Source organism: Eretmochelys imbricata, chromosome 28 (genome assembly GCF_965152235.1).
Source record: "Eretmochelys imbricata isolate rEreImb1 chromosome 28, rEreImb1.hap1, whole genome shotgun sequence".
NCBI lineage: Eukaryota > Metazoa > Chordata > Testudines > Cheloniidae > Eretmochelys > Eretmochelys imbricata.
Genome location: NC_135599.1, coordinates 592,445 through 612,005, shown reverse-complemented (window position 1 = coordinate 612,005; position 19,561 = coordinate 592,445). Strand labels below are relative to the sequence as shown.

The following is a 19,561-nucleotide window of genomic DNA, read 5'->3' as shown; positions in this document are numbered from 1 at the left end:
CAGTGCCTCCCCGGATCCCACCCCTGGGTCCCCCGGCCGGCAGGGCCCAGAGCCTCCCCGGATCCCACCCCTGGGTCCCCCAGCCGGCAGGGCCCAGAGCCTCCCCGGATCCCTCCCCTGGGTCCCCCAGCCAGCCGGGCCCAGAGCCTCCCCGGATCCCTCCCCTGGGTCCCTCGGCCAGCAGGGCCCAGAGCCTCCCCAGATCCCACCCATGGGTCCCCTGGCCAGCAGGGCCTAGAGCCTCCCCGGATCCCACCCCTGGGTCCCCCAGCCGGCAGGGCCCAGTGCCTCCCCAGATCCCACCCCTGGGTCCCCCAGCCGGCAGGGCCCAGAGCCTCCCCGGATCCCACCTCCAGATCCCACCCACGAGTCCCCCAGCCAGCCAGGCCCAGAGCCTCCCCGGATCCCACCTCCAGATCCCACCCACGAGTCCCCTGGCTGGTTGGGCCCAGAGCCTCTCCGGATCCCACCCACGGGTCCCCCGGCCAGCAGGGCCCAGAGCCTCCCCGGATCCCACCCACGGGTCCCCCGGCCAGCCAGGCCCAGAGCCTCCCCGGATCCCACCCCTGGGTCCCCCAGCCAGCCAGGCCCAGAGCCTCCCCGGATCCCTCCCCTGGGTTCCTCGGCCAGCAGGGCCCAGTGCCTCCCCACATCCCACCCACGGGTCCCCCGGCCAGCAGGGCCCAGAGCCTCCCCGGATCCCACCCCTGGGTCCCCCAGCCAGCCAGGCCCAGAGCCTCCCCGGATCCCACCCCTGGGTCCCCCAGCCAGCCAGGCCCAGAGCCTCCCCGGATTCCTCCCCTGGGTCCCCCAGCCAGCCAGGCCCAGAGCCTCCCCGGATTCCTCCCCTGGGTCCCCCAGCCAGCCAGGCCCAGAGCCTCCCCGGATCCCACCTCCAGATCCCACCCACGAGTCCCCTGGCTGGTTGGGCCCAGAGCCTCCCCGGATCCCACCCACAGGTCCCCCGGCCAGCAGGGCCCAGAGCCTCCCCGGATCCCACCCACGGTTCCCCCGGCCAGCCAGGCCCAGAGCCTCCCCGGATCCCTCCCCTGGGTCCCTCGGCCAGCAGGGCCCAGAGCCTCCCCAGATCCCACCCATGGGTCCCCTGGCCAACAGGGCCCAGAGCCTCCCCGGATCCCACCCCTGGGTCCCCCAGCCGGCAGGGCCCAGTGCCTCCCCAGATCCCACCCCTGGGTCCCCCAGCCGGCAGGGCCCAGAGCCTCCCCGGATCCCACCTCCAGATCCCACCCACGAGTCCCCCAGCCAGCCAGGCCCAGAGCCTCCCCGGATCCCACCTCCAGATCCCACCCACGAGTCCCCCAGCCAGCCAGGCCCAGAGCCTCCCCAGATCCCACCCATGGGTCCCCCGGCCAGCAGGGCCCAGAGCCTCCCCGGATCCCACCTCTGGGTCCCCCAGCCAGCCAGGCCCAGAGCCTCCCCGGATCCCACCTCCAGATCCCACCCACGAGTCCCCTGGCTGGTTGGGCCCAGAGCCTCCCCGGATCCCACCCACGGGTCCCCCGGTCAGCAGGGCCCAGAGCCTCCCCGGATCCCACCCACGGGTCCCCCGGCCAGCCAGGCCCAGAGCCTCCCCGGATCCCACCCCTGGGTCCCCCAGCCGGCAGGGCCCAGAGCCTCCCTGGATCCCTCCCCTGGGTCCCCCAGCCAGCCAGGCCCAGAGCCTCCCCGGATCCCTCCCCTGGGTCCCCCGGCCAGCAGGGCCCAGAGCCTCCCCGGATCCCACCCCTGGGTCCCCCAGCCAGCCGGGCCCAGAGCCTCCCCGGATCCCACCCCTGGGTCCCCCAGCCAGCCGGGCCCAGAGCCTCCCCGGATCCCACCCACGGGTACCCCAGACAGCCAGGCCCAGAGCCTCCCCGGATCCCTCCCCTGGGTCCCCCAGCCAGCCAGGCCCAGAGCCTCCCTGGATCGCACCGACGGGTACCCCAGATAGCCGGGCCCAGAGCCTCCCCGGATCCCACCTCTGGGTCCCCCGGCCAGCCGGGCCCAGAGCCTCCCCGGATCCCACCCACGGGTCCCCCGGCTGGCTGGGCCCAGAGCCTCCCCGGATCCCACCCCCAGCTGTACTGGAGACACGGCCTCCTGTCCAGCAGGGTCCTCCTGGATCCGGAACAGACCCTCGCGGGTTAATCTTGCTCTGGGCTCTGGCTTGGATGCACTGGCTGGGCCCCCATCTCTGTGTCCGCTGCCCCTCGGCCCCAGCCCTGGGGGCACAGGGTTCCACGTGGCATTAGGGGCCAGCGAACACGACAGACCATCAGGCCCTGACAGAGCCTCGGGCAGGGGGTCCCCTGGTCAGTCACCTTCGGCAGCGACCCCTGGCATCGGGCCGGGCCCCCAGCCCCAGCTCTGCCATGGGAGGCTCTGGGGGTGGCGGGGAGCACGTGCGACGGGGGATTTGTGCGTGTGAGGCAGTGGGGGGCGTGTGTGTGTGTCAGGCCGGGACTGTGTCAGTCCTGGGGTGGGCACTGTGTGTGTGTGGGTCTGTGTGTCAGATGGCAGCAGAGGCTCCTGTGGCCTGGCACCCCATTCACCCAGAGAGGCGCTGCTGTCCTGTAACACCAGGATCCCCTGGAGCTGCTGGCAGTAGAGGGGCTATGGCACACTCACCATCCCGGACCCCCTCCTGGATCATGTGGGTGGCGATGGGGGCCTGGCCCTGCCCCAGCGACAGAGCATGGAAGCGCTGGGCCATGCCCGACTGCTCGGCCAGCTGCAGCAGCGAGGAGGTGGGGTCCACGCCGGGGGACAGCACGAAGATCAGGGGGGTCCGGGGCGTGGAGTCCTCCACCACCTGCAGCCGGAGGAGGGAAGCTGTATGCTCCGTAGCGGGGGCAGTGATCCTGGCTGCCCCGTGTGCTGGGGCAGGGGAAGGCAGGGAAAGTGAGGGGGGGTGGCATGGTGGAAGGCCAGTTTGTGTGGCCACAGAGGCCCATCTACCCCCGCGTCCCGCCTCCTCCCTGCCCCCTTGGATCAGACCCTTGGGTCCATCTACCCCGGCGTCCCGCCTCCTCCCTGCCCCCCTGGATCAGACCTTGGGTCCATGCAGACTGGGATCCTGCCTCCAGTTTTTGCCTGCACCAGATATCCCTGCGGAACAGCTGGGGCCTGTTGTGCCATGGTGTGGGTAGGGGAGGGGTCCTCTTGGGCCCAGGACAATGATTTCACTGCCCTGATCCCGGCACCCATCTGAAAGGGGACCCTGGGGTCCCGTGTAAAGGCAACCAGTGGCAGGGAGTTCCGCAGGCTCCCACATCTGTCTGCCGCCGGCCGATCCCTTCACCCAGGGAGGGGGAGCAGAGCGCCCCTCCCCACCCACTCACCGACTTCATGTTGAGCACGGGCGGCTCGATGAACTGGGAGCCCAGGTTGGAGACGATGAAGTAGGTGACGCAGAAGGCCACGCGGTCCGGCCGCAGGGACCGCACCACCAGCATCCTCTGCATCTGGTTGCAGGAGTTCTCCCACTCGCCTGCAGGGGGCGACACGGGGAGGGAAGGCGAGGCTGATTGCGGGTTGCTGGTGGGGCAGACCCATGCTCAGGGGTCTGCCCAGGGCATCGCGCTGTTGGGGGGTCGCCAAGGAGTCTGAGGGAGCCAGGAGGCAGTGGGGAGATAGCCATAGCCCCCCCACTGCCCCCGCCTGGCATCATCACTGGGCACGCGGCACCATGCAGAGCGCCAGCAGGAGGCAGAGAGGAAACCACCTGGTTTCCTTATCGCTGTTCTGGACTTACCTGGCCAGAGCCGGGGACAGAACCCAGGAGTCCTGGCTCCCAGCCCCCCGGCTCTAACCACCAGCCCCCACTCCCCTCCCAGCGCCGGGGAGAGAACCCAGGAGTCCCAGCGCCTTTGCCCGCGGCTGACCTGGCAGCAGGGCCTTCTCAGGCTTGGCGCTGGTGTACCAGAGATGCCAGTCCCGTGGGTACTGCTCGAAGGAGTTCATGATGCCGTGGAAGTTGGTGAGCTTGTCCAGTTCGGTGACGTTGTCCCAGTAGGTGTCGGCCAGCCAGCCGCTGCAGGGGTTGTCCATCTGCCCCTCTCGGTCCAGCACCTGTGGGGGGAAACTGAGTCGGGCACCAGGCGGAGCGAGACCCCCCCATGGCCGTCCAACGCGCCCAGAGGGGTGCCGGGGGCCAGAGGCCAGGCAACGTCTGCCAGCGCCGCGCCCCAGCCCCCAGGGGGTTAGGAGGCAAATACGGCCAGGATGCCAGGGTTGCTGCCCCACCTGGTGAAGGGACTGACAACAAGGGGGGCAGCACCACTGGGCTAGAGCTCACTGTAAAATGGCACCTCCAGCAGCACAGCGCCCCCTAGTGCCGCCCTGGGGCCAGCCCTGCCTGTCGGGGAGAGCGCCCTCTGCTGAGCCCCTGCCCCGCTCCCTGCCCCACAGTGCCCCCTAGCGCCGCCGTGGGGCCAGCCCTGCCTGCCGGGGGAGAGCGCCCCCTGCTGAGCCCCCCGCCCCGCTCCCTGCCCCACAGCGCCCCCTAGTGCCGCCCTGGGGCCAGCCCTGCCTGCCGGGGGAGAGCGCCCCCTGCTGAGCCCCCGCCCCGCTCCCTGCCCCACAGCGCCCCCTAGCGCCGCCGTAGGGCCAGCCCTGCCTGCCGGGGGAGAGCGCCCCCTGCTGAGCCCCTGCCCCGCTCCCTGCCCCCCAGCATCCCCTAGCGCTGCCCTGGGGCCAGCCCTGCCTGCCGGGGGTGAGCGCCCCCTGCTGAGCCCCCGCCCCACTCCCTGCCCCACAGCGCCCCCTAGCGCCGCCCTGGGGCCAGCCCTGCCTGCTGGGGGAGAGCGCCCCCTGCTGAGCCCCCCCGCCCCACTCCCTGCCCCACAGCGCCCCCTAGCGCCGCCCTGGGGCCAGCCCTGCCTGCCGGGGAGAGCGCCCCCTGCTGAGCCCCCCGCCCCACTCCCTGCCCCACAGCGCCCCCAAGCGCCGCCCTGGGGCCAGCCCTGCCTGCCGGGGAGAGCGCCCCCTGCTGAGCTCCCCGCCTCGCTCCCTGCCCCACAGCGCCCCCTAGCGCCGCCGTGGGGCGTTGGGGTCAGCCCTCCCTTCGCCGGTGGCAGCTGTGCTGGGGGCGCTCTAACAGCTGCATTTCAGGGAGAAGGGTGCCCCCCGGTGGGGAGGCAGCTCGCTGCCTGCACTCACCACGCCCCCCCGCAGGAAGAAGTTGTACTCGTCCATCTTGAGGTTGCCCGAGGTCTCCAGGATCTTGGCGCACATCTGGAAGCTGAAGAGCAGCTTGTGGGGCTCAAACAGGCCGCGGCAGGTGAACCTGCGGAGACAGCAGGTGGCGCTAGCCACGGAGTGGGAAAGGATCCCTGGGGGTCCTGCGGGGCACGTGCCACAGAGTTGGGGGCTGTTCTCTCCTCCCCCATGCCCCTCGGGCACACGCTGCAGGGCCCCCGCAAACCTGCCAGGCCGGGGTCCATTCTCCCCTCCCCTGCATGCCTGGGGGGGGCATGGAGATGCAGATCCCCATGCCCTGGTACCTGTACGCAGCATAGGGGGCGGTTCCTGTACTTCTACATCGTGTAGGGCGGCGGGATCCCTGTCCCTGGCGTGGGGGGGTCCCCGTACCTGAACCCGTTGTGGGCTGGTCCCCATCCCTGGCGTAGGAGGACGTCCCCATAGCTGTACCCGGCCAGGGGCGGGAGGGTCCCGTATCTGTACATGGTGTGTACAGGGTCCCTGTACCTGTACGTGGCGTGGGAAGTCCCCAACCCCAACGAGGGGTCCCGTAACTGTACCCGGTGCGGTGGGGGGGAGCTGAACCTGTACATGGCGTGGGGAGCTGAACCTGTACCCGGTGTGGGAGGTCTCTGTCCCCGGCGTGGGGTCCTGTAACTGTACACAGCGTGTGGGGGTTCCCTGTAGCGGTACTCGGCGTGGGGGGTTCCCTGTAGCCGTACTCGGCGTGGGGGGTTCCCGTACCTGTCCCCGGTGCAGGGGGGGGGCCATACCTGTACACGGCGTAGGAGGAGATCTCTGTACCCGGCATGGGGGGGTCCCGTACCTGTACCTGGTGTGGGGGGTACTCATACCCGGTGCGCGGGAGGGTCCGTACCCGTACCCAGCGCGGGGGGCCCCCGAACCCGCACACGGCGTAGGTGTGGTACCCGTTCCGGCACGGGGGGCCCCCCGTACCTGTACACGGCGTAGGTGTGGTACCCGTACCCAGCACGGGGGGGCCGCCGAACCCGTACAGGGCGTAGGTGCGGTACCCGTACCCAGCACGGGGGGGCCGCCGAACCCGTACAGGGCGTAGGTGCGGTACCCGTTCCCGGCGCGGGGGGGCCCCCGTACCCGTACACGGCGTAGGTGCGGTACCCGTTCCCGGCGCGGGGGGCCCCCGTACCCGTACACGGCGTAGGTGCGGTACCCGTTCCCGGCGCGGGGGGGCCCCCGTACCCGTACACGGCGTAGGTGCGGTACCCGTTCCCGGCGCGGGGGGGCCCCCGTACCCGTACACGGCGTAGGTGCGGTACCCGTTCCCGGCGCGGGGGGCCCCCCGTACCCGTACACGGCGTAGGTGCGGTACCCGTTCCCGGCGCGGGGGGGCCCCCGTACCCGTACACGGCGTAGGTGCGGTACCCGTTCCCGGCGCGGGGGGCCCCCGTACCCGTACACGGCGTAGGTGTGGTACCCGTTCCCGGCGCGGGGGGCCCCCGTACCCATACACGGCGTAGGTGTGGTACCCGTTCCCGGCGCGGGGGGCCCCCCGTACCTGTACACGGCGTAGGTGTGGTACTCGTTCAGATAGCGGATCCGCTCCTCCAGCTTGGAGCTGCGGTGGCTCTTGTGGATGCTCATGTTGAAGAGGTCGATGTAGGCGTCCAGGGAGAACTGGTACATGGGGTCGATGCGGCCCATGTCGTTGAGCACGAAGAAGAGGATGGAGGCTCTCTGGGCGCAGGGCCTGTAGGCCTGGGGGGCAGCACGGCGCCCGTCAGCCCCGGGCGGGCCTCCCAGGGGGCACCCACACCGTACCCACACGCCCTGCCGGGGCTCAGCACGTCGCCACCGGCAGGGGCCAGCCGCAGGCGTCTAACCGCAGTGCGGACGGACCCTCCTGCCGAGCCAGCCCCCATTCCGGGCTGGGCCTGGACCAGGCCCCCATTCCGTGGGCACGGTTGGCGTTGCCAGGGAGCCAGGCTGAAGCCCGTGGGGTGCATCCAGGCTGCCCCAGCCCCCCTCACCTCGCGGGCGGTGTCGATCTTGATCTCCGTGGTCTCGCTGGTCTCCAACTGCTCTGTCACCTCGCTGGCCGTCACCTTGGAGGTCTGCAGGGTGTTCACCAGCTGCACGTCGTCCAGCAGCGAGCCGGTGGCTTCGTTCAGCAGCCTGCGGGGACGAGCGGTGGCCTAGGGTTGGCAGGCTCCCGCCGAGGGAGTGTCCCCCCTGCCAGGGCAGCCACGCCCCCAATCCTGCCCTGTGCCCCGTAAGACACACCGCCCTTCTGTTCACCAGGGAATGCGGCATGGGGCCGAATCTCAGCAGTGGGTGAGGGGTCCCTAGATAACCAGCCACCCTGCCCCAGAGGTGGCCACATCTCAGCGCCGGGCGAGGGGTCCCTGAATAACCAGCCATCCCGCCCCAGAGGTGGCCGCATCTCCAGGCCGGACGAGGGGTCCCTGGATACCAGCTGCCCAGCCCCAGAGATGGCCACATCTTGGCGCCGGGCGAAGGGTCCCAGGGTAACCAGCCGCCCCGTCCCAGCCCCACCTCAGAATCTCGTCCTCCAGCTCCTTCAGCTTGCGCTTGCCGGCCGCGATGTTAAGCACGAGCGAGTCCTTCTGCTCCTCCAGCTCGGGCCGCTCCTTCCGCACGACGGTGCCCAGCAGCTGGGCCTCCAAGCCCTGCCGAGACGAGGGGCGTCAGGGCCTGCCCGGGCTGCTGCAGACTGGGCGCCCCGACCCGTCCCCCATCCCTCCGGAGCAAGCCAGCCCCCACGTGCCCCCCATCTCCAGTCCCCAGTGACCCCCCAGCCCTGGAGGGATCAGCGCCCATGCCCCCAGGAACCGGCCCAGCCCCACCTGCTCCTTGACGGCGAAGTTGACGATGGTGGTCTGGGAGGAGGTCTCCGGGGTGTAGTGGGGGTTCGACAGCTTGGTGGTGAGGTAGAAGCGGAACTCGGGGCTGTACTCCACCTCCTTGTCCGCCAGCCGCAGCAGCAGACGCCCGCCTGCCACGCACACAGGGCAGTCAGGGCCCCCCCCCAATGCAGCCGGGCCCTGCCTGGGGATATGAGCAGGGGTCCCGGGCCAGCCCCCACACCCACCAGACCCCACTCCCCTCCCAGAGCCGGGGAGAGAACCCAGGAGTCCTGGCTCCCAGCCCCCCTGCTCTAACCCACCAGACCCCAGTCCCCTCCCAGAGCCGGGGAGAGAACCCAGGAGTCCTGGCTCCCAGCCCCCCTGCTCTAACCACGAGCCCCCACACCCCTCCCAGAGCCGGGGAGAGAACCCAGGAGTCCTGGCTCCCAGCCCCCCGTGCTCTAACCCACCAGCCCCCAGTCCCCTCCCGGAGCCGGGGAGAGAACCCAGGAGTCCTGGCTCCCAACCCACCCGGCTCTAACCACCAGCCCCCACTCCCCTCCCAGAGCCGGGGAGAGAACCCAGGAGTCCTGGCTCACCCACTCTGGTGACGGACTTGTTGAGGATGGGGGCGAGCGAGGGGTCCAGCTCCTCCTGCACGTTCTGCAGCAGCACGGGCGAGCCGAACTGCACGGCACGCTCCAGCACCCGCAGGTAGTCGCCCATCTGCAGGTCGATGATCTTCAGGCCCTGCAGGGGGCGCCAAGGCCGGGGTGAGCAGCAAGCCCCCCGTCCCAGACCCTCTCCCCCCAACCCTCACCAGCTGCCAGCCCCCGGGGGCACGGGATGGAGAGAAGGAGCCGGGAAGGCAGCCGGACACAGGGGAGAGCACAGAGGATACATAGCAGGGAACCAGCTGTAAATGGGTGGGGCCTAGTAGGGGGCATGGCTCCAATCAGCTCCACCCCTTGGGGTGAGGGGACCCCAGCCCCCGGGCTCCACAGCTCACCTTGGCCGCCTCCATGTTCTTGATCCACTTGGAGGCCTGGCACTGTGGGTCGATCATCAGCGGCCACCTGGCAACAAGGACAGGGGCGGGTCAATGGGGCTTGGAGCCGGCCCGCCTCCTGCCGGGATCTCAGCGCCAGCCAGCACCCAGTGTTCGCCCCCTTTCCCGGCCTCACCTGCCCCACTGCCCGCCAGCGCGCCTGGGAAATGGATGCCATGCCCCACCCGAGGCGAGGGGTCCCTGTGTAACCAGCCACCCCGCCCCAGAGGTGGCCGCATCTCAGCGCTGGGCGAGGGGTCCCTGGGTAACCAGCTGCCCCGCCCCAGAGGTGGCCACATCTCAGCGCTGGGCGAGGGGTCCCTGGGTAACCAGCCGCCCCACCCCAGAGGTGGCCGCATCTCAGCACTGGGTGAGGGGTCCTTGTGTAACCAGCCATCCCCTCCAGAGGTGGCTGCATCTCTGCGCCAGGCGAGGGGTGCCTGCCGGGGGCAGTGCGTCAGGCAGGGCCAGGCTGGAGGCCTGCAGGGTGGCAGGAGGCAGGCCAGGTTGGAGGGGGGCAGGGGGCAGGCCCACGGGATGCAGGAGGCAGGGTGGGCGGGTTGGAGGGGGGCAGGCCCACGGGATGCAGGAGGCAGGGTGGGCGGGTTGGAGAGGGGCAGGCCCACGGGATGCAGGAGGCAGGGTGGGCGGGTTGGAGAGGGGCAGGCCCACGGGATGCAGGAGGCAGGGTGGGCGGGTTGGAGAGGGGCAGGCCCACGGGATGCAGGAGGCAGGGTGGGCGGGTTGGAGAGGGGCAGGCCCACGGGATGCAGGAGGCAGGGTGGGCGGGTTGGAGGGGGGCAGGCCCACGGGATGCAGGAGGCAGGGTGGGCGGGTTGGAGGGGGGCAGGCCCACGGGATGCAGGAGGCGGGTCGGGTGGGAGGGGGGCAGGCCCGCAGGAGGCAGGGTCGGGTGGGCGGGGGGCAGGCCCGCAGGATGCAGGAGGCGGGTCGGCCCACGGGATGCAGGAGGCAGGGTGGGCGGGTCGGGTTGGAGGGGCACAGGGGGCAGGCCCGTGGGGCGCAGGAGGCAGGCCGGGGGGGTTGGAGGGGCGCAGGCCAGGCAGCCCATGCCCGCGGGGCGCTCTCCGGCCCGGCCCCCCACCGGTTGCCGCGGGTGACGATGAGCCCGTTCTCGGTGGAGAAGGCGTCGGAGGGCAGCCCCTGCAGGTTCCAGGTGCGCACGATGGTGGGGTTGCAGAGGAAGCTGTCGAAGGTGAACCGGGGCGAGCAGGGCACCTGCAGCTCCCGGATCTGCGGGCACAGAGCACAGGGTCACCAGGGCTGCCCGCCCCCCGGCTGCCCTCTGGCGCTGGGTTAACAAGGGCAAGTGCACGGAGCCAGTGACCCCGCCCGCCCCCTGGAGCCTCGGGCCGTGTGGGGCCGCCCGCAGGGAGAGCGCTGGGTGGGGCTGGTGGCAGCCAGGGCTCCGAGGGCCGAGCGCTCAGGGGTGCCATGCCCAGGGCCCGTGGGTGCCAGATACCTGCTTCATCCAGATGTCCGAGACGATCTCGTCGCGGTAGCCGGACAGGAAGGGCCCCATGTAGGACAGGAAGGCAGCGGCCAGCAGGCAGTCGCCCACCACGTAGCCCAGGTCCTCCTCCAGCCCCTGCAGAGAGAGCCAGGCTGAGACCCCCGAGCCGCCGGGATCCCTGTCCCCACTGCCCCCATGGGATCCCCACCTCCCAGATCCCGTCCACTGGGATCCCTGCCTCCACTCCCACCCCAGGATCCTCACCTCCCAGATCCCACCTGCTGGGATCCCTGCAGCCCCCCCCACTGGGATCCCTACCTTCCAGATCCCCCCTGGTGAGATTCCTGTAACCCCCCCCACCACCCTGGGATCCCCGCCTCCCAGATCCCCACCCCCTGGCCTGGCTGCTCCCTGCCCGAGCCCCTACCTCCAGATCCCTCCCCCCACCCCAGCTTGGCTATGGCATCGCCGTCCCCATCCCCAGATCCCCCCCACTGGGTTCCCTGGCCACCCCCCAGCCTCCTGCAGCTCTCCCACCTGCACCGTCTCCTCCCAGCGCGCCTTCTCCCCCGCCAGCCCCGACACCAGCTTGTCGGCGCGGTCCAGCTTGATCTCCATCTCCTCGGAGCGCTTGCGCAGGTCCTCCTTCTGCGCCAGCTTCTCCTCGTACTCCTGCTTCAGCCGCTCCAGCTTCTCCGCCACCTGGGGGGGCAGAGCCGTGAGCCCCCCAGCGCTGCGCCGGGGCAGGACCGAGCCGTGGCAAGCCCCGCATCTCCCCCCGACCGCCCCCCGGGCAGACAGACCTCACGCAGCTTCTCCTGTGCCTCGGCCTGGGACGCCTGCTTCTCGGCCAGCTGGGCCATGGCGGCGTTCATGCGGGCGCGCTTGGGCTCCACCACCCGGTAAATCCGGCCGTACATCTGGGGGGGGACGGCGAACGCTGAGCCCTCTGCACAGTACTGCCCCGGGAGAGGAGAACCCCAGAGTTCTACCCCCCTCTCTAGCCTCCAGACCCCACTCCCTTCCCTGGAGAGAGAACCCAGGAGTCCTGCCCCCCACCCCCGCACTAACCTCCAGACCCCACTCCCCTCCCCGGAGAGAGAACCCAGGAGTCCTGCCCCCCGCCCTGCTCTAACCTCCAGACCCCACTCCCCTCCCCAGAGAGAGAACCCAGCAGTCCTGCCCCCCCTGCTCTAACCACCAGACCCCCCTCCCCTCCCCAGAGAGAGAACCCAGCAGTCCTGCCCCCCGTGATGTTATTGACATAATCTGGGACCGTATCGTGTATAAAGGGGGTCAAATAAGGCGTCTAAGGCGAGGTGATGGTTTGCTGGGTATGACGATGTTCATAGATTCATAGATTCATAGATATTTAGGTCAGAAGGGACCATTATGATCATCTAGTCTGACCTCCTGCACAACGCAGGCCACAGAATTTCACCCACCACTCCTACAAAAAAAACCTCACACCTATATCTGTGCTATTGAAGTCCTCAAATTGTAGTTTAAAGACCTCAAGGAGCAGAGAATCCTCCAGCAAGTGACCCGTGCCCCATGCTACAGAGGAAGGCGAAAAACCTCCAGGGCCTCTTCCAATCTGCCCTGGAGGAAAATTCCTTCCCGACCCCAAATATGGCGATCAGCTAAACCCTGAGCATATGGGCAAGATTCATCAGCCAGATACTACAGAAAATTCTTTCCCAGGTAACTTGGATCTTACCCCATCTAAAACCCATCACAGGCCATTGGGCCTATTTACCATGAATATTTAATTACCAAAACCATGTTATCCCATCATACCATCTCCTCCATAAACTTATCGAGTTTAATCTTAAAGCAAGATAGATCTTTTGCCCCCACTACTTCCCTCGGAAGGCTATTCCAAAACTTCACTCCTCTGATGGTTAGAAACCTTCGTCTAATTTCTAATCTAAATTTCCTAGTGGCCAGTTTATATCCATTTGTTCTTGTGTCCACATTGGTACTGAGTTTAAATAATTCCTCTCCCTCTCTGGTATTTATTGTCTGTTTGCATGTGTCAGTTTTGTATTTAAAGATGGAAGTGTTGGCTCTGCACTGTCTGTATTTCAAACGTGTGCTCTGCTTCTGGGGGACGCCCCCGACAAGCTGGGGTCAGCTCTGCCCAGCCTGCTGGATGGTCCACGAAGGACCATCAGCGACACGACTGACCCACTGAGAGAAGGCAGACACGCCTGGGGACTCAGCCAGGTGTGCAGGGACCTGCCTGTGGACCGAACGCTGAGGGTTTTGCAGGCCATGGGCTGGACAGCTTGTCCTTGGGAGATTGGTGAGGCCTCATCTGGAGTACTGTGTCCAGTTTTGGGCCCCACACTACAAGAAGGATGTGGATAAATTGGAGAGAGTCCAGCGAAGGGCAACAAAAATGATTAGGGGTCTGGAACACATGACTTATGAGGAGAGGCTGAGGGAGCTGGGATTGTTTAGTCTGCAGAAGAGAAGAATGAGGGGGGATTTGATAGCTGCTTTCAACTACCTGAAAGGGGGTTCCAAAGAGGATGGCTCTAGACTGTTCTCAGTGGTAGCAGATGACAGAACAAGGAGTAATGGTCTCAAGTTGCAGTGGGGGAGGTTTAGGTTGGATATTAGGAAAAACTTTTTCACTATGAGGGTGGTGAAACACTGGAATGCGTTACCTAGGGAGGTGGTAGAATCTCCTTCCTTAGAGGTTTTTAAGGTCAGGCTTGACAAAGCCCTGGCTGGGATGATTTAACTGGGAATTGGTCCTGCTTCGAGCAGGGGGTTGGACTAGATGACCTTCTGGGGTCCCTTCCAACCCTGATATTCTATGATTCTATGATTCTAAAGAAAGAAAGACCACACGGCAAGAGAGTATAAAAAACGGCTGCAGCTCCTCCATCTTGTCTTCAATCCTGCTTCCTGCCTCTGGAGGGACTTGGCTACAAACCGGAGCTCCGAGCCAAGGCCTGAAAGCCCCATCCCAGCTGGGGATGGTCTCCAGAGCCGGGATTTGAACCTGCAGCTTCTTCCCTCCCTGCTACAAGCCGGAACCAAGAACTTGGCCATTGCTCTATGGAACTGATTCCATGTAACCAGCTCTAGCTCTCATCTCTCTCTTTTCCTTTTATGAATAAACCTTTAGATTTTAGATTCTAAAGGGTTGGCAACGGCGTGATTTGTGGGTAAGATCCGATTTGTATATTGACCTGGGTCTGGGGCTTGGTCCTTTGGGATCGAGGGAACCTTTTTTCTTTTACTGGGGTCTTGGTTTTCATGACCATCTGTCCCCATAACGAGTGGCACTGGTGGAGATACTGGGAAATTGGAGTGTCTAAGGGAATTGCTTGTGTGACTTGTGGTTAAGCCAGTGGGGTGAAACCAAAGTCTTCTCTGTTTGGCTGGTTTGGTTTGCCTTGGTGTGCACAGAGACCTCAGCCTTGGGCTGTAACTGCCCCGCTTTAAGCAATTTGTCCTGAGCTGGTACTCTCAGTTTGGGTCCTGCCAGAACCAGCATCGTTACACCCCTCCCAGCTCTAACCACCAGCCCTCACTCCCCTCCCAGAGCTGAGAACCAGGAGTCCTGGCTCCCAGCCCCCCCTGCTCTAACCACCACCCCCCCACTCCCCTCCCAGAGCTGGGATAGAACCTGACATTTGTTTCTCTTTCTCCTTTTTGTCTTCACAGTTTTCACTCACACCCATCGTCCTGCCAACCCCTTGCCAGCCTGGCACTCCTCTCCCCCGACCAAGAAGGCCAATGGCATTTTGGGATGTAGGGGCATTGCCAGCAGATCAAGTGATGTGATCGTTCCCCTCTATTCGACATTGGTGAGGCCTCATCTGGAGTACTGTGTCCAGTTTTGGGCCCCACACTATAAGAAGGATGTGGAAAAATTAGAAAGAGTCCAGCGAAGGGCAACAAAAATGATTAGGGGTCTGGAACACATGACTTATGAGGAGAGGCTGAGGGAACTGGGATTGTTTAGTCTGCGGAAGAGAAGAATGAGGGGGGATTTGATAGCTGCTTTCAACTACCTGAAAGGGGGTTCCAAAGAGGATGGTTCTAGACTGTTCTCAGTGGTAGCAGATGACAGAACAAGGAGTAATGGTCTCAAGTTGCAGTGGGGGAGGTTTAGGTTGGATATTAGGAAACACTATTTCACGAGGAGGGTGGTGAAATACTGGAATGGGTTCCCTAGGGAGGTGGTGGAATCTCCTTCCTTAGATATTTTTAAGGTCAGGCTTGACAAAGCCCTGGCTGGGATGATTTAGTTGGGGATCGGTCCTGCTTTGAGCAGGGGGTTGGACTAGACACCTCCTGAGGTCCCTTCCAACCCTGATCTTCGATGATTCTATGATTCTATGGCACCACCCACCGGTCTGGCCTCAGCCTGGCACTCCTCTCCCCGAGCATGGCACCACCCACCGGTCTGCCCTCAGCCTGGCACTCCTCTCCCCGAGCATGGCACCACCCACCGGTCTGCCCTCAGCCTCGCACTCCTCTCCTGCCACCTCCCCAGCTCCCTCCCTCTGCCCATGGCTGGTGCTTGCCCACCCAGCCCCCTCCCTTCCACGGCTCCCTACCCCTGCCCGTGACTGGTACCTGGTCCCTCCCTTCCCCAGATCATAGACTCATCGAAGATCAGGGTTGGAAGAGACCTCAGGAGGTATCTAGTCCAACCCCCTGCTCAAAGCAGGACCAACCCCAACTAAATCATCCCAGCCAGGGCTTTGTCAAGCCAGGCCTTAAAAGCCTCTAAGGATGGAGATTCCACCACCTCCCTAGGGAACCCATTCCAGTGCTTCCCCATCCTCCTCGTGAAATAGTGTTTCCGAATATCCAACCTAGACCTCCCCCACTGCAACTTCAGACCATTGCTCCTTGTTCTGTCATCTGCCACCACTGAGACCAGCCGAGCTCCATCCCCTTTGGGACCCCCCTTCAGGCAGTTGAAGGCTGCGATCTAATCCCCCCTCCCTCTTCTCTTCCGCAGACTAAACAAGCCCAGTTCCCTCAGCCTCTCCTCATAAGTCATGTGCCCCAGCCCCCTAATCATTTTCGTTGCCCTCCGCTGGACTCTCTCCAATTTGCCACATCCCTTCTGTAGTGGGGGGACCAAAACTGGACGCAATACTCCAGGTGTAGCCTCATCAGTGCCGAATAGAGGGGAATAATCACTTCCCTCGATCTGCTGGCCATGCTCCTACTAATACAGCCCAATATGCCATTGGCCTTCTTGGCAACAAGGGCACACTGCTGACTCCTAGACAGCTTCTCCTCCACTGTAATCTCCAGGTCCTTTTGTGCAGAACTGCTGCAGAGCTATTCTGTCCCTAGTCTGCAGCGGTGCTTAGGATTCTTCCATCCTAAGTGCAGGACTCTGCACTTGTCCTTGTTGAACCTCATCACATTTCTTTTGGCCCAATCCTCCAATTTTCTCGGTCACTCTGTATCCTATCCCTACCCTCCGGCGTATCTACCTCTCCCCGCAGCTTAGTATCATCTGTGAACTTACTGAGGGTGCAATCCACACCATCCTCCAGATCACTAATGAAGATAAGCACTGCTACAGACTAGGGACTGAGTGGTCTCAAGTTGCAGTGGGGGAGGTTTAGGTTGGATATTAGGAAACACTATTTCACTAGGAGGGTGGGGAAGCACTGGAATGGGTTCCCCAGGGAGGTGGTGGAATCTCCTTCCTTAGAAGTTTTTAAGGGCTGGCTTGACAACGCCCTGGCTGGGATGGTTTAGTTGGTGTTGGTCCTGCTTTGAGCAGGGGGTTGGACTAGACACCTCCTGAGGTCCCTTTCAACCCTGATCTTCTAGGATTCTATGATATAGAACAAAACCGGCCCCAGGACTGACCCTTGCGGCTCTCCGCTTGATACCGGCTGCCAACGAGACATGGAGCCGTTGATCACTCCCCGCTGAGCCCGACGATCTTGCCAGCTTTCTACCCACCGTACAGTCCATTCATCCAGCCCAGACTTCTTTAACTTGCTGGCAAGAATACTGAGATCCCTCCCCAGGCCTGGCCCGGCCCCTCCCCTGACCGGCCCCCTCCCTCTGCCCCTGGACGGCCCCTCCCCTCCACAGCTCTCTCCACCTCCCCCTGGCGGGCGCCTGGCCCCTCCCCTCCCCCGGCCGGCACCCGGCCCCTCCCCTCCTCTCCCCTCCCCAGCTTCCTCCCCATGCCCGTGGATGGTACCCGATTCCTCCCCGGCCCATGGCTGGTACCCGGCTCCTCCCCTCCCCTCCCCGGATCCCTCCCGCTGCCGGTGGCTGGTGCCTGGCCCCTCCCCTCCCCTCCCCAGATCTCTCCCTCACCTGTGGCTGGTGCCCAGCCCGTCCCCTCCCCCTGCCTGTGGCTGGTACCCAGCTTCTCCCCTCCCCTCCATGGCTCCCTCCCCCTGCCCGTGGCTGGCGCTCACCCCCTCACCTCCATGGCTCGCACCCACATACAGAGGGACTTGGCAGCGAGCGAGACGCGCCCGATGATGTCGGGCTGAAAGTCGGGCTGGGAGCAGTACCCGCTGATCTTCTTCAGCACCTTGTCCGAGATGTTGTCCTTGTCGAAGTTGATCAGCTGTTTGATGAAGGTGGCCTCGCCTGGGAGGGCACCAGGATCAGGGGGGCGAGGCCCAGGGACTGGCACACCCTGGGCCCAGCCTGCCTGGCACTGACCTGCGAGGGCCAGCCCCTCTGGGTGCCAGGGCAGGGGCCTGCCTGATCCTTCGGGCTGCTGCTGGGATGCCATTGCAGACAGAGAAGCAGGGGAGGGCGCCCCACAGTGCCCACCCTATCCACTGCCCACCTCCTCGGCCCCGCAGCACCCCCTGTGCTGCCTCCTCCGCCCCCAGCCACTGCCCACCTCCTCACCAGCCCCTGCCTCCGCCCCCAGCCAGCGCCCGGCTGGCAGCTCCCATTGCACCACTTCCTCCCCGCCACCCACTGCCCTCTTGCTCACAGCCTCCACCCCTTAGTTCTGCCCCCTCCCCCGCAAACCCCTGTCTGCCCCGGCCCCTCCCCACTCCTCACCCAGCTGCCTCTTGGCTTCGGCCCAGGTTGGCTCGTTGCCGCGCAGGATCATGACGGCCTGCATCACCGTCTCCACCAGCGTGGGCGGGCGCCCGTAGGACTTGATCTCTGTCATGTCCTTCTTGTTGAGCGACTCCAGCGCCTGGGGGGAGGGAGGCAGGTGGGGGAGGCACCCGAGGGGAAGGGGCCCCCCGCCAGGGGCTCTGGGGCACCACCCGCAGGACATGCCACGGAGCCGGAGCAGTGGGGTCCCAGCCCCTCTGCCTGTTACCTTCATGGCCTCCTCCAGTGCAGGCAGCGCCTCCTCCAGGTCCTTCTGGGCATTGTCAGCCAGCGTCTTGCACTTGATCTCCTCCACTGCGATCTTCTCGCTGTTCGCGCCCACCATCTGGGGAGAGGGGCCAGGCAGGGCAGACGTGGGATGGGGGCTTTGCCGATTTTCCCCTCCTGCCCCGCGCCCTCACCCTGCATCCGGATCCGGCCCTGGGCGCCACGCGCCCGTCAGTCTGAGTCCGGATCTGGGTCCCACCCCCCCTCGTCCGTCAGGATCCAGGCCCCCCGCGCCCCTCAGCCCACGCCCGGATCCGAGCCCAGCCCCCCCTCACCTTCTGCTGCTCGTCGGCCTCTCTCTTCTGCTGCACGATGATGACCAGGTACTCCTCGCACTGCTTCTGGAACTCCGCCACCTTCTTCTTGGCGTCCTCCAGCTCCAGCGACATGACCTCCACCTTGTGGCGCGTCTCGTCGATCTTGGAGAGCCCGCTGCGCAGCTTGTTGGCCTGGTCCGAGAGCTCCTTGCGCTTCTCCGTCAGGAGCCTGCGGGGAGACGGCCCCGAGGCCCTCCCGCCTGAGCCACCCCTGCAGCACCGGGCGGGGCTCTCTGACGGACTACAGCCCCCACGATGCACCTGGGACTCCTCTGATGCATCCCTTCCTCCCTCCAAGAGGGGACAAAGCAATGCCTCATGGGAGATGTGGTCTGGCCGGGGTGCCTGGCCTAGAGAGGAGGATGGGAGCACAGGGCTCCCGAACTACAACTCCCATGAGCCACCGCAGTGCCCAGAGAGGAAATATTTCCATCTGGGGCTGAAATGACATTTGCCATGGGAAACTCGCCCCCCCTTTTCCCACCAGTTCTGGGCCCCAGCATGGAGGAACCCCTCCATGTCTGGCCAAATCCCCTCAGCTCCTCCTGCCCCACCCCCGGGAGACCCCTCCACATCTGGCCAGATCCCCTAGGCTCCCGCCGCCCCACCCCCAGACAGACCCCTCCACGTCTGGGCAGATCTCCTCGGCTCCTCCCATCCTGCCCCCCGGGGAGACCCCTCCGCGTCCAGCCAGGTCCCCTCGGCTCCCAGGGTAGGATTGGCCCCTCGGTCCCCAGCCCGTCTGCCGGTGGCCGGACCGCAGGACCGTGCGGCAGGGACTCACTTCTTGTAGCCCGAGACCAGCTCCAGGTAGTTAGTGGGGGTGACGTAGTTATGGCGTCTGAGCTCCAGGAGCATCTTCTGCGAGTAGGAGGCCACGGACCAGTGCATGGTCACAAAGATCCTGGCCACTTTCTTGTGGATCTGGGGGAGCAGACGGGGCCGGGTCAGCAGTGGGGAGGGGGTGCCCAGATGGGGACAGGTTGGCGGAGGGGGTGCCAACAGGAGCCCTGCTCCCCCACTTGAGGGGAGAAGATGGGATGGGACCAGCTTTGCAGTAACCAATGTGTCTGCATGGGGCACAGAGATGCTGCCACCTCTGGGGAGAGGCATGGGTGGCTCCGGGGAGGGGCGCAAACAGGCAGCCAGCTCCGGGGAGGGGCGGCGGCCGCCTGGCTCCACGGAGGGGCGTGGATGGGCGTGGCCAGTTCCGGGGAGGGGTGCAGGTAGGCAGCTGGCTCTGGGGAGTGGCACAGGCAGTTCCGGGGAGGTGCACGGCCAGCACCTGGGAGGGGTGCGTCCAGCC

The 19,561-nt window shown here is 65.7% G+C and overlaps 1 protein-coding gene across 1 annotated transcript in view; it reads right to left on the bottom strand.

Annotated features, from left to right (window-relative positions):
- Positions 1-19,561, bottom strand: part of DNAH2 (dynein axonemal heavy chain 2) — a 106,501-nt gene that overhangs the window by 13,004 nt on the left and 73,936 nt on the right. Inside the window, 19 exon segments of the mRNA XM_077806634.1 lie at positions 2,629-2,812; positions 3,342-3,490; positions 3,885-4,071; positions 5,161-5,287; positions 6,740-6,939; positions 7,212-7,356; positions 7,738-7,871; positions 8,049-8,197; positions 8,648-8,798; positions 9,058-9,124; positions 10,202-10,350; positions 10,580-10,705; positions 11,108-11,272; positions 11,374-11,490; positions 17,010-17,179; positions 17,609-17,750; positions 17,880-17,996; positions 18,214-18,424; positions 19,040-19,179. Of these exon segments, the coding sequence (XP_077662760.1) occupies positions 2,629-2,812; positions 3,342-3,490; positions 3,885-4,071; positions 5,161-5,287; positions 6,740-6,939; positions 7,212-7,356; positions 7,738-7,871; positions 8,049-8,197; positions 8,648-8,798; positions 9,058-9,124; positions 10,202-10,350; positions 10,580-10,705; positions 11,108-11,272; positions 11,374-11,490; positions 17,010-17,179; positions 17,609-17,750; positions 17,880-17,996; positions 18,214-18,424; positions 19,040-19,179 (2,830 nt within the window).